We start from the raw sequence: 13,995 nt of genomic DNA on the forward strand, positions 1-13,995 counted from the left end.
CTAAAGTCCAGAAATAGCACATCCACTGCTTTCCCCTCATCCACAGAGCCGGTTATCTCATCATAGAAGGCAATTAGGTTAGTCAGGCATGACTTGCCCTTGGTGAATCCACGCTGACTGTTCCTGATCACTTTCCCCTCCTTTAAGTGGCTCAGGATTGATTCCTTGAGGACCTGTTCCATGATTTTTCCAGGGACTGAGGTGAGACTGACTGGCCTGTAGTTCCCTGGATCTTCCTTCTTCCCTTTTTTAAAGATGGGCACTACATTAGCTTTTTTCCAGTCGTCCGGGACCTCCCCCGATCACCATGATTTTTCAAAGATAATGGCCAATGGCTCTGCAATCTCATCGGCCAACTCCTTTAGCACCCTCGGATGCAGCGCATCCGGCCCCATGGACTTGTGCTCGTCCAGCTTTCCTAAATAGTCCCGAACTACTTCTTTCTCCACAGAGAGCTGGTCACCTCCTCCCCATACCATGCTGCAGAGTGCAGCTGTCTGAGAGCTGACCTTGTCTGTGAAGACAGAGGCAAAAAAAGCATTGAGTACACTAGCTTTCTCCACATCCTCCATCACTAGGTTCCCTCCCTCATTCAGCAAGGGGCCCACACTTTCCTTGACTTTCTTCCTGTTGCTAACATACCTAAAGAAACCCTTCTTGTTACTCCTAACATCTCCGGCTAGCTGCAACTCCAAGTGTGATTTGGCCTTCCTAATTTCACACCTGCATGCCTGAGCAATACTTTTATACTCCTCCCTGGTTATTTGTCCAATCTTCCACTTCTTGTAAGCTGTTTTTTTGTGTTTAAGACGAGCAAGGATTTCACTGTTAAGCCAAGCTGGTCGCTTGCCATATTTACTTTTCTTCCTACACATCGGGATGGTTTGTTCCTGCAACCTCAATAAGGTTTCTTTAAAATACAGCCAGCTTTCCTCGACTCCTTTCCCCGTCATGTTATTCTCCCAGGGGACCTTGCCCATCAGTTCCCTGAGGGAGTCGAAGTCTGCTTTTCTGAAGTCCAGGATCTCTGTTCTACTGCTTTCCTTTTTTCCTTGTGTCAGGATCCTGAAGTCGACCATCTCATGGTCACTGCCTCCCAGGTTCCCATCCACTATTGCTTCCTTTACTATTTCTTCCCTGTTTGTGAGCAGCAGATCAAGAAGAGCTTTTCCCCTAGTTGGTTCCTCCATCCAGAAGGATGTTTGGTTTTTTTGCAACAGCATTACACTGTTGACTCGTATTTAGCTTGTGGTCCACTGTGACCCGTTGTATGTGTGCCACTAATTATTCCTTCCTAAGTGGTGTACTTTGCATTTGTCCTTATTAAATTTCATCCTATTTGCTTTAGACCATTTCTCCAGTTTGTCCAGAGGTAATGTCATGTAATGCAATATCATATTTTTTCTGTAAACCTATATCCATGTGTACTACTTTTGCTACTCATTACTACTTTGTCAATGCCTGAATCCCTGGATACTGATTCTGCAAAAGCAAGACTTCCAACCGCTGGTTTTTGGAACCTTATTTTGAGGCACATTCTGTCGTATCACATGGTACACTCTCTGATTGTCCCCATAGGACTTCAATATGCTGAACATTTTTCTTAAAGTTCTCCATAGCTGCACAAACTAGCTCATGACCCAGTGAGCAAGTTTAGCAGTGGTGTTTCCAGGGTTCTCAAACTTCATTGTACTGCAACCCCCTTTTGACAACAAAAATTACTACGTGACCCCAGGAGGTGCGGCCAGAGCCTGAGCCCTGCTGTGGTGCCACTCCAGACGGGGGGAACCAAAGCCAAAGCCCTGCCGTCCAGGGCTGAAACTGAAGCCTGAGCCCCGCTGCCAGGGCTGAAGCACTTGGGCGTTGGCCCTGTGCGGTGGGGCTTGGGCTTCGACCCTAGGCCCCAGCAAGTCTAACGCCAGCCCTGGTGACCCCATTAAAATGAGGTTGTGACAGGGTCCTAACCCACAGTTTGAAAACGGGTTTGGGGTCCTAACCCACAGTTTGAAAACGGCTGATAGACCACTGACTGCTACAGGTATTTAAGACCTTATCATAGAACCCTATTCAAGGCTTATCTCATCACAGTGTTAAAAATACTTTGGGGAGAAAGTGAAGTAGTGGGGAGAATACAACTAGGTAAAGTTGATTGAGCCCAAATGTGTGTTAACCGTGGAGGAATGAGAATTGTAAGATGATGATTCTAAGGTGACATATGAGTATGTCTATGTTAGGAGCACCTTACCACTATAGGAATTAGGGTATATTACACTGGCAAAGTGCTTCTAGTGTGGATGCAGCTATACTGGCAAAGCTGTTCCCCCCCGTGAGAGAGAGAAGTTATATTGGGGTAAGCACAGTTTTGCCAATATAACTGTGTGTACGCTACAGACTTCTGATGGCACAGCTGGAATTGCACTTCTTCATACCACTGACCGACATGACATAATGCCAGCAGCAATCTGTAGTGTAGACATAGCCATAGAGAATAAAAGATATTTGGCAGTTGAGTGATAGTGAGAGAAAATGGGGAAAACACCAAAGCAGCTCCATCTTAGAAGAAGCACATGTCCATGAAAAATAAAAACATTCTCTGTAAGTGTGTGTGTATGTATGTGTGTGTGTGTGTGTGTGTGTGTATGTATATATATATATATATATATATATATATATATATATATATATATATATATATGAGAATGTTTTTCTTATATCTATATATAAAATGTTCTGTTCCTTTTGCTATGTATTGGTATTTCTGATTATGTAATTATTCACTTACTAATACATTCCAGTATCTTAAAGCACTAGAGAGAGAGATGTGGGGAGAAAAATAGGAACATAGCTTCCTTTTAGTCAGGGGTGAAAGTGAGCCGGTACAGGCCAGTACCCTGAACCTGCACCAGCCCATACTCAGCCACAGCAGTGCTTTAATGTCCTTGCCCCTTTAGCCTCCCCGTCGGGAGCCACCGACAGGGGGTGGGAAGCGATGTTAAAGCTCTGCCGCAGCAGCGTTTTAAGGACGGTCCTTTGCTGCAGCGGCGATTTAAGGATCCTCAAAGCACTGCCGCGGCAAAGGACTACTAAAGCGCTGCTTTCGTTTTTGTTTTTTTCCCTCCCCCCCCCCCCCCCCCTGCCGGGGTCGTCTGCCAACAGGGGGGGGGGGGGGGGGGGGGGACACACACATTGCTGGCAGTGCTTTAATTATGGTCCTTTGCCACGGCAGCGCTTTAACGTTCCTTTGTGCGCCCACCCTCCGCCCCCTGGTCGGTGGGGGGTGCAGCAATGTTAAAGCACTGCCACGGCAAAGGGCCCTGCAGCACTTTAATGTCGCTGCCCCATTGCCCCCACACCCCCCCCCCCCCGCAGCCTCCGACGGGCAGGGGGTGAAGGGAGCAGTTGCCCTGGGGCCGACGATCTAAAAGGGCCCAGGGCTCCGGACACCACTGCTGCTAGCGCAGCTGTGGCATCCAGAGTCCTGGGCCCTTTAAATCAATACGGGAGCCCCGGGCAGCACGGGCCAGGCAGCCTGAAAGGGCTGGTTGGGGGATACTGACCTCCCAGCCCTGCCCCTTCTGGGGGCCAGAGGGCCCCCCCCCCGGCCCATACTAGTAAGTGGCCTAACTTACTTTCACCCCTGCTTTTAGTTCTGCTGAAATAAATTGGACGGAGGTTATTTTTTTGGAGGGGGTTGGGGCGGGCAGAATGGAAAAATATCTTTCTAAAACGGACGTATGGTATTTGTGCATCTACAAGCATCCTTTAAATGAGTTAATAGAGTTCCTTTTGCCTTTTCTTTTTCAGAGCTAAATACCACAAATTAAAATACGGAACAGAATTGAATCAGGGAGATATGAAGCCTCCAAACTATGATTCTGGTAAGAATTTAACAGTGAGGGAAATATGGTATAAAGTTCTCCTGTAATTTTAGCTACAGTTTGTTGAACAACTTAGTGGACACAAAGAGGATAGTAAAGATTGCTTAATGTTGCAAAAGACAAATGTGAGCCAGTGCAGTTTGTAACACTGATATTATAGGTACAGTTTGTTTCTTAAGTATCTGTAATTAGGCCATCAAATGAGCTCAAGTAAAAAAACTGGATGCTGCAGAATATATCTATTCTCTCCTCTTCAGATCAAAATTCAAGAAAGTTGTGGAGTCACAGAAAGGTGGAGAAAACACATCTGGAGAATCTTGTATTGGAGGAATAGAAGAATTGTTGTGCATTAACAATAGCAGTGTAATGCAACAGCAATAAATTCAAAATGCTTAGTAAACCTCTACCCCAATATAACGCTGTCCTCGGGATCCAAAAAATGTTACCGCGTTATAGGTGAAACCGCGTTATATCAAACTTTCTTCGATCCGCCGGAGTGCGCAGCTCCCACCCCACGCCCCAGGATCGCTGCTTTACCATGTTATATTTGAATTTGTGTTATATCAGGTCATGTTATATTGGGGTAGAGGTGTACATCATTTCCTGATTCATGATCTTGGTTGGATTCCAGAAAAATTGAAACAAATGTGTTAGAGGTAAACTAAAGTTGAAGGTACATACTATAGAATTTTATAAAATTTCAGTGACAACTGGAAAATAAATATATAACAAATGGTGAATACAAGTTTGGACCAGAACAATTCTCCCCTGTATCTATGGATAGCTTTCTTGGGTTATCCCTCGAAGATGAATCATCTACTCCTCATAAAGAAATGGAGTGACTTTGAGCCACAAAAGAGAAGGAATTGGAATTCCTTTTGTTCTGATCAGTAAAATAAACCTTACCAAATGGACTTTCCCCCCAGGATCCAGATTATGCAACAAGTCCTTGAGAAGAGGAAGGAATAAGCAGAAATTATTCCACAGCTTTATTCTCCCATACAGCCAATAAAAAAAGCCTACATGAAAGTCATTTCTGCACACTTCACCCCTGCCATTCACTGGAAGGAGACTTTCCTGGTTAACTGAGTCCGGCAAATCCCTATTTTACTGGGTGCTGAAGATGGTCTAAAAACACTTACCTGTCAAATTCTCGACAACACCTTCCCTTCCCAAACTGCAGAAAATACAATGAAGCACAAACTGAGGCATCTTATTTCTCATCTCTTACAGAATAGTGCTACTCCGCTCTTGTACCCAGACTGGAAGAATACTCAATTCTGTTACATCCTACATGTAGCTGCTTAAAAGAATGGAGGTTTTTGCACCATATGGGATCTAAAGCTGTTTTTTTCATATGCTTTCAGGATGGAGATTTTTCTATTATTTCTAGTCCATGCGAGTTGTACTTGCTTTACTGCACATAGATCCACGCACATCTGCATGATTCTCTTAGACCAAGTCAGAAAAAATATTGAGGCTTATTTCCAGTGATACATCCTGCTTATTCTCTCTGTGGTACCTTGGAGGTTCTAATAATTCTGGTTATAATTCTCCTAATCAAGGCATTCAACTCTGATCTGTATTTAGGTGACATTCTCAAAGAGCTCTTCTGTGCCATTTGGCAAGCAGTCCAAGTTCTTTCAATCTCCTTCCTGAAGAATAATGGATCTGTCCTCAATTTTGGGGGGAAGCAGAGATCTCTCTGAGATGTCTTTACTTCAACCTTAATATAGACAACCGCCAGGTTTCCTGTCTGAAGAGGAGTTAGTGTGAATTTACTTCAGTCTTGATGCATAAAAGTCTCTTGGCTTTATCTAGCGCAGGTTTTGATAATTGTACGATGGATCCAGCTGTGTTCAGCTGTCTTCAGAAAATCAATGTCTGAATGACTGATTATTTCTCATTGCTATTCCTGAGCAAGTTTGTAGATTCAAAGTCATAATAGTACTTAACATTCATATGGCACTTCTATATGTATTTATTTTTAAGGCTGAGCTGACAGGGCAGCAGCACATTTGTTTATGCCATAATAGCTTTATCTGGGTTAAAGGAAAAACTTAGTTGTGGTTTTAAATAAAAGATTATTTTCAGGTAAAAATTTGATGAAAATATGTTGAATAACTATTAAAATAACCATGGCCAGAAGAAAACTGCCTATTGTCTAAACAAAAACAGCTTCCCCCACATAAAAACTTAAAGTTCAGCCATATTTCAATTAATCTGTAAGTAGGCCTGACTGAGATATGTCTCCATGTCCAAATCTTAGACATTGGTTGGGTAAACTTTAAGGATTGATATCGTGTCAAATGCCGTGGGAACCAATATGGTGTTTTTGTAATGATTTTTTTCATTTTATAAGAACCTAATTAACCTTAAAATATGTGATCACTACAGAAAACACTAGTACAGATTTCCAGATATATGCATATGACCGCATCTTTGTGAAGAAAAGGAGTTGGAACCAGTGAGATGCTGGGTTTTATATTGGGAAATAATGGTAATATGAAGGCGCTGATGACAAGTATAATTTGTTCTCAGAATACAGTAGTATGCTGCTGGCAGTCTTTATAGTGTGTTCTCATAGGTAATACTGCAGAGCTGCACTTATTTTAAGAGCTTTAAAAATAAGACTGAAAAAACTGATTTTAATAAAATCTTTTCCAGATGAAGGGAATGAAACAGAGGTTCAGCCCCAACAAAATAGTCAACTAATCTGGAAACAAGGGCGACAGCTGCTGAGACAGTAAGTGTCAAAGATCAAACAAGGGAGCTAGATACAAACAAGCTTGGAAATTGAATGTGTCACTGGGCTTTTCTTAAAGATTTCCATTAGACTTTTCTCTTTTGTGAAAAGAGTGGCAGAGTTGGGTTAACTTTTCCTTTTGTCACTCTAACTTTTCCAAAGTTTGAGAAGTTTTGATAAATTGCAGAATAGAAAAAGTAAAAAGTCAGAGGGGAGCAAACTACTCGCCACTTTTCATATGCTTTCAGTGACAAAAGGGAAAAAAATGGAGAAAACTAGTGGGAGGGGGATTCAAATTTGGTTTAAGAAAATTCACAAAAATCTAATGACAAATATAAAATCTTTTTCACAGTTTTTTTTTTCAATTTTTGTATGGAAACACATGACAATTTTGCCTCAAGGAGCTTCCAATCCAAAAGGACTAGAACACCACCATCTGTGTTGTAGTTTTCAGTTCTTGACATATTTAATTTTCTAGTGCAAGAGTTGGCTCCATATAATAAACTTCCTGCTATTTATTGTGATTATTGCAATAAATTTAAAATAATAGCAGTGAGAACATACAATAGTAATCTACAGTGATTTTGAAATGCTGTAATGGAAAGTGCATGCACTTTGATAAAACGGGGTCAAAACTTATATATTTTATCCAAGTGTCTGTCCCCCTAACTATGAAATATCACCGCCGTTATCAGTTAACAGCCCCTTGCTTTAAATGGTCTGGTTCTTGTTGCAAGGCAATGTCAGTGAAAGGTCCTCTATTGTGTAACCCAGTCTGCCTCCACATAAACCCTATACCCTATTCTGTCAGAGTCAGGTTCTGGTGATTTTCAGGTCATGCTGCAAAGCTTACCTGAGTTTCCATACTTTTTTGTTGGGGAGGACTGAGTGGGTAGGAGAAACGTCTGCTTTTTTTTTTGTTTTTTTGTTTGTTTTTCTTCCTGAAAGGCCTTATAACTTTTAGCACTGGACCAGTTTTTTTGTTGAATGGATTATTATTTAATGTATGTGTATCCATAGTTTGGGCACATTTTAAATAAACAAATATTTTCTTGGCTACGACTCAATGGTTTGAGGACAAGTCTCCCTCTCTGAATCTTAAAGAAGATCGTGCTGTTTTATACATGATTCAGCATCATATATTATAAAATTGATGCTTAAATTAAATACAGACTTAATTTTGCATAATTAACTTATGGGGCTGCCAGAAATTCAGCACTGACTCTTTCTCCCACCAGCACTGACTCTTTCTCCCATTAATACAAGCCACTCCTTGCATTAACAACAACAATTACATCGGCAATGAGGACTTACATCCTCAGAGACCTTTACAGTATTGACCAATTAATCCTCATAACACCCCTATGAGGTCAGTAACATTAGCTCTATTTTACAGATGAGGAAAGATTGACTCACCCAATACCATGCAGCATATTATTGGTAGAGCCAGTTTTAGAACTCGTGCATCCCAATCCCAGGCTCAGTTTACTAGGTCGTACTTTCACTTCTTATGCACATGAGCCAAATGCACGTTCTGCAGGAATATTTAAGATTAATAAAATGATGAAGACTAGATCTGTACAAAATACATTACATCGTAAAATCATATGTTTGTCCTATTATAGCTACAGTAACGGAATGGGAAGTTGACACAATAGGTGTTTACAGGCTTTGTCTAGTGGTCATCTAAGGGACAGAATTTAAGTTTTACTTTTTTTAAAGTTTGGTTTAGATTTCCATGAACTTCTCTTGATGAATAAAATGGTTGTGGTATGTTGTAACTAACTGACATTTTTATGAATAAATTGCAGATATTTTAAGTTAAAGTCCTCTTCCATCTATTTTGGTAAATGTAATGAATAACGTATTGTATAAACACTGACTGCTAGGCTCTTTGATTTTCTCAGTGACTGTAGAGACTGGTACTGCAAGAGACGATCCCCTCTGCAGCTGGTACAAGACAATTTCTTAGCATGTTTCATTAGCGCAGTACCATGCTTTGCTAAGCATTGTACTGAAGATGAGTTTAGGGAGAAGCTTACAATTTAAATCAATAAATAACAGGGTATATTATTGAGATCTGCATGAAAGACTAGCATGAGTTCTGTTCATACAGGTATCTACAGGAGGTGGGTTACACTGACACTATACTGGATGTGAAGTCAAAACGAGTGCGAGCTTTGTTGGGCATCTCAAGTGATGCATCAGACAGGGAAAATGACAAAAATCAAGAATCAATGGTAAATGGTACAGAGGCTGAGATTAAAGAAAACGCGATGATTGGGTAAGTGCCTAGGATAACAAATTATTATTATAAATCTAGTTTGTTCATTTGAAAACTTATACTTTTTAGTCTTCAAACTGACTGAATATTTCTAGGCAATTCTATTTAAAAATTTTAAAGGATGAATATGGAAGCCACACTTCTCTAAGTAAGTATATTGCTTCTTTATGAGAATCTTAATTTTATTTCCGTTGGAAGGTGCCATTAGGAAATCAAACCTTCTGATTTGTGATACATCTGTTGTTAAATGCTTAAGAAAAAATACCAACTGCCAGGGTCAGTTATTTCTTTAGTTTATTGGAAACCTTAATATAGATTAGAGGCCTCTGCATTCTGGTAGATAGTGCTTACTGTTATAACAGTATAATCTCTAGTAAGCAGAGGATTTTATTTATAGTATCTGAAAACATTTTGAACATGGATAAGTTTTAACTGTTATAACTCTCCAACTTTGTCACTAGTGTTTACATGGATAAGTATGTGATATTCTGGGTATACTCTAAGTGTAGCTTCCATATGCTCATGCCAATCCTTTTTTGATATATTTCTAATACTGTTGCAAATGTGGTACAATGAGTCAAATTGAGCAAAGTTCAATGCTTATGCTTAGGCTTTGCCAAACTTAATTATTTTTAAATTTGATGGATAATGCTGATTTATATTTAAGTATTGATTTTAATTTTTATTGATTTAAATTTTCACAGGTTTGGGAAATTATGGTGTGTTAGGCATTGTGGGGAGGGGGACAATTAATGACAGTTGACATTGAGACTCAAAAAATTAAAGCTTTATAACCATTAAAACACAAACTGTCAAGATTTTAGACTTAGATCAAACTTTAAGTTCTCAAGCACAATTTTTCTTTCTTTACCTATTTGTAAATTTCAGTTATCCAGGAAAATATTTTTTGCTGGTTAGTGTGTATACAGTGAAATTGATGTTTATCAACATTTACCAATAAAAATCTAATCTTTTCAAGTTGTGTCTAATCCTTCTGTTTTGTTTACGCAATAATATTATGCTGAAAGTATTGTAAATAAACTTTTTAAATCTTTTTCTTGCCACACTTACTACCATTAATTTCTGAAGCTCACTTTAGGTGTTCAGCAAAATTATTACTTGGTTCTTGACTGAAATACTGTAGCTTTGAAGAGCTTAAACTAATAAAAATGATGCAGAGTCATTTTGATTAAAAATGTGTGCCTGAGCTCTGTACTCCCATAGGTAGTATTACCACCAACAAGCAGTAGACCCTTGTTTGTCTAGGACTGGCCTCTTGTTTCACAAGCAGGTATGGTTTAAATGTAGCAGAGGTAGTGTCCTTTTCTTCTGAAGTACAACTGCTTTATGTGGCACCTAATTTCCAAAGGGAGTTCACAATAATCCCAGACAATAGATAATTGTACTGACATCAGGCATGTGTGGAGAGAAGTTACTTAATTAACTCATTTTCATTCTATAATTAAAATTATTCCTTTAAATGAGGAATTAGGGCATATGAGGGGACCACAACCTGTTAAATTATTTTGTACTTCTAAATATTTAGTAAGCCTTGCCCTGAGTAGGATATCCTCTGGTTGGCAAGGGCTGCTGCTGAGTCAGCCTTGCTGCTCTGATGTAGTAACATAATGGAATTGACTATTTGTTGTAGAATACTGATATTGGGTTTGGCAGATACATTATTCTCCCTTTCCATATTTATCCTCTTTATTTCTCTCCCAGTCCTCCTATGATAGTTTTTCATTTTTGTTCCAGCCTTGAAGAAATAGTGAGTTCTGAATGCATATGTAGCTTTCAGTTTGTGAATGATTTGTTTGAGGTAAAGTGGGAGTTAAGCTCCCTCTGCCTCCTTTTGTTTTACTTGAGATTAGTGGAGTGTCATTTTCTATTAGTTTGAATGGAAGAGGGCTCCAGATAGGGAGATATGTAATGGGTAAATTGGATTGAATAATGGAGCTGAGCTAGTATATTTAAAGATACCTGTTAGGAAGATGCTCATTAGAGGAGATAGGCCTTGGAGTTGGTGGCACCAGATACTTAATTTTGCCTCCTTCAGCAACTCAGTTCTCCTTTTTGAGAACTATGCATGTAGTGGGGGTGTAACTGTTCCTTCAGATTTCGTCTCCATAAGCTTTGATCTTACAGAGCTAGGTCTGTTTTGAATAAGGATAGAGAGACAAGGTGGGTGAGGTAATATCTTTTATTGGACCAACTTCTGTTGGTAGAAGAGACAAGCTTTCCAGGTCACCCAAAGAGTAGCTCTGTGTAGCTTGAAAGCTTGTGTCTTTCACCAACAGAGGTTGTCTCTCTAATACCTGGAACCTGCACGGCTACAACAAAAACTTGAATAAGGTTAACATTTGCATTTGCAAGCTATTTCTGGCTGTGAGTGTTAAGTGATCCACCAATTATCTGTCGCTCTAGAAGACTTGCAGTTGCAGGATTATGGTATTGCATGTGCAACCTGAGAAATTGCTATGTTCTCATCTCACTTGTAATGCACAGGGTCACTAACTGCTGAGAAGAGTTGAGCTGAGCATCTGGGTGTGTGGAACATGACAAATGTTTATGGTTCAGTTCGTGTATAGACCCTCAGTTATATGAGGATTTCATGGTGGAGTTATTCTGAGCTTGTTTCTGCATTCTTCAAATTACTCTGTGTTTGCAGATGTCAGCTCAGACCTCTGGTTTGCTTAGTCTTAGAAGTGAAGGATGTCAGGGTTGAGAAGAACTCTTGCAGGGCAGAGTGTATAACTAGCCACCTGTGAAAATTTTGGATTCTAGGGTACATGTGCATAGGAGATCAACCATCATATCATATATTTCAGTGCAGGAGGTATTCCATGCTTCGCTCCCTTTATTTCAGTCCTGATGGGCTGCACAGCCTGTCTGTTTCCTCAATCTCTTGAAGAGCACCAGTGCTGAGTATGTGATTGAGATTAAGGGCAAGCAGGATGAACCAAGTCCTAGTCAGAATATTTGTTCAGCCTTCAGAGACCTCTGACTGTCAATCCCTACACCCAAGCAAATCAGCCTCAGAGTATTTCTACATTGCAATTAAAAACCTACGGCTGGCCCGTGCCAGCTGACTTGGGTTAAGGGGCTGTTTAATTTTGTGTAGATGTTTAGGCTTGGCTGGAGCCTGGGTTCTAGGACCCTGAGGGCTGGGAGGGTCCCAAACTCAAACACTGCAGTTAAATAGCCCCTTAGCTCGAGTCAGCTGGGACAGGCCAGCTGCGAGTGTGTAATTGCGGTGTTGACATACCCTCAGAAACACTTCTGCCTAAATTGTGGGAAGAATTGGGGCAAAGTTTAGATGGCCCAACTCACTCTCTAGTGGCCCAGAGGAAAGAGTATCCAGAGTGAGGCACCCCATTAGTCCCAGACAGCTTACTTCCCCAAGAGGGGGAAAGAATAGAGGATTTCAATCAGCTGCACCTCCTCCCCACATCCATGGTGTATGGAGAGCTGGTGGAAGGTTATGAAGCCAGAATAAGCTTGTGACTGGGGGCAGGAGGGAGACAATGCCTGAAGGCATATGAGGTGCTGGTGGTGGTAGTAGAGAAATAAGTGATTGGAGGGTGCTGTGATAGAGGGTATGCGGAAGAAGAGCAAAAGGAAATGACAGAGAAGAAGAAAGAGGAAAAATTGATGGGAACTCTAAGACAGATTGAGAAGGGATGGAAAAGAACATGGGTGAAGGAAGTAAAGACCACAAACTAGGGGAAAAGAGGGGCTTTTAAAGGCACAGAAGGAAAGAGAGAAAACATGCTACAGTTTGAGGAGAAATGATGCCCAGATCTCAGAGTAAAAGACGGGGAAAGCACAGAGGACACAGTAAGTTATATTGTTTTAAATTTTTTTTTTAATATAACAATATAGAAATTTACAGAAAGAGCAGATTGGCCAAAGTGACTACCACACAGAGAACTCATTCAGTATGTGCAGATGTAATGTGGAGAGGAAATCTCAAGAGTTAAACACTTAAAGCTACAGTATGGTCATTACTTAGATTTTTAAAAAATGGAAAATGTGTGTTTTATTATTATTGGAATGTAAGTTGTTAGTAATAAGCTAATACAAACTAAAATGGTATCAAATTAATACTGTAGGAAAGGTAGTACAAAAACTGAAGGATGCCAAGTGAAGACCTATTAGCCAGTGAAATGTAGACCTTCAATACAGTAAAATAAGATGCGATGCTAAAAGGGCTTCTGTAATGTGATAACTTATAACTTTTCTTAGGACTTGAACAGGTCTAGGCTACCTTCCTATTACGTAATAATGTCACAGTAAAAGAACACATAAATGATTTGTAATCAAGGTGGATAAAAATCCATTTTTATGAAAAGATAATTTAAATTTTTTTAAATCTTTTTAAAAAATAAATCTGCTTAAAGGAAATCTGAATTTAATACAAAATATGTTGAGGCCAAAACTTACTATATTCTCTTAAAACATCTAAATAAAAAATAAATGTGCTGAATCCACGCGCCTCTATCAAAAACTGAATTAAAGGCTACTTTTCTATATAAAGAAAGATGTTGTCCCTCGTTTCTAGCTTTTGAGGTCAAGCTTTATTAATATGGCACAATAAGTCAGCCTAAGTAACTCATTTTGAAGAGTCTTAGGCAAGTAGCAACTTACGTTCCAGTCATTTTCACTTAAGCATATTTGAAAATTTTCCCAGGCTGACCTGAAATAATCAGTTTCATTCACTGATTGCAGTTAGTCCATCTGTTTTAATATATCATTTAAATGTAAATGTGAAATGGGTTAAATTTATATATCCAAAACATTTAAGGTTGTTCTGGTAATAAAAATAAATTTTATGTGCTGTTTTGTGTGTTTAAATTCTAATTATCATCCTAATGCAGCTTGACACAAATCATGACCAAAAAGTTAATTATCTGGTAAAGGAAAAGAACAGCTTGGGTAAACGCCTGTCAGGGATAGTCTAGGTTTACTTGGTCCTGCCTCAGCACAGGTGGCTGGACTTGGTGACCTCTCAGGGTCTCTTCTAGCTCTACATTTCTGTGAGTCTGCATCTCTAAATAAGCAATATATCACTCAACATTTTCTAACAT

At 39.8% G+C, this 13,995-nt stretch overlaps 1 protein-coding gene across 6 annotated transcripts in view; it reads left to right on the forward strand.

The window, feature by feature from the left end:
- STRN (striatin) overlaps positions 1–13,995 on the forward strand; it is a 110,870-nt gene that overhangs the window by 38,641 nt on the left and 58,234 nt on the right. For all 6 annotated transcript variants that reach the window (XM_039529803.1, XM_039529804.1, XM_039529805.1 and 3 more), the window contains exons 3-5: positions 3,805–3,878; positions 6,546–6,624; positions 8,741–8,908. In XM_039529803.1, coding sequence (XP_039385737.1) covers positions 3,805–3,878; positions 6,546–6,624; positions 8,741–8,908 — 321 coding nt within the window. The remainder of the gene's footprint in view (positions 1–3,804; positions 3,879–6,545; positions 6,625–8,740; positions 8,909–13,995) is intronic.

This window comes from Mauremys reevesii, linkage group 3 (genome assembly GCF_016161935.1).
Source record: "Mauremys reevesii isolate NIE-2019 linkage group 3, ASM1616193v1, whole genome shotgun sequence".
Taxonomy (NCBI): domain Eukaryota; kingdom Metazoa; phylum Chordata; order Testudines; family Geoemydidae; genus Mauremys; species Mauremys reevesii.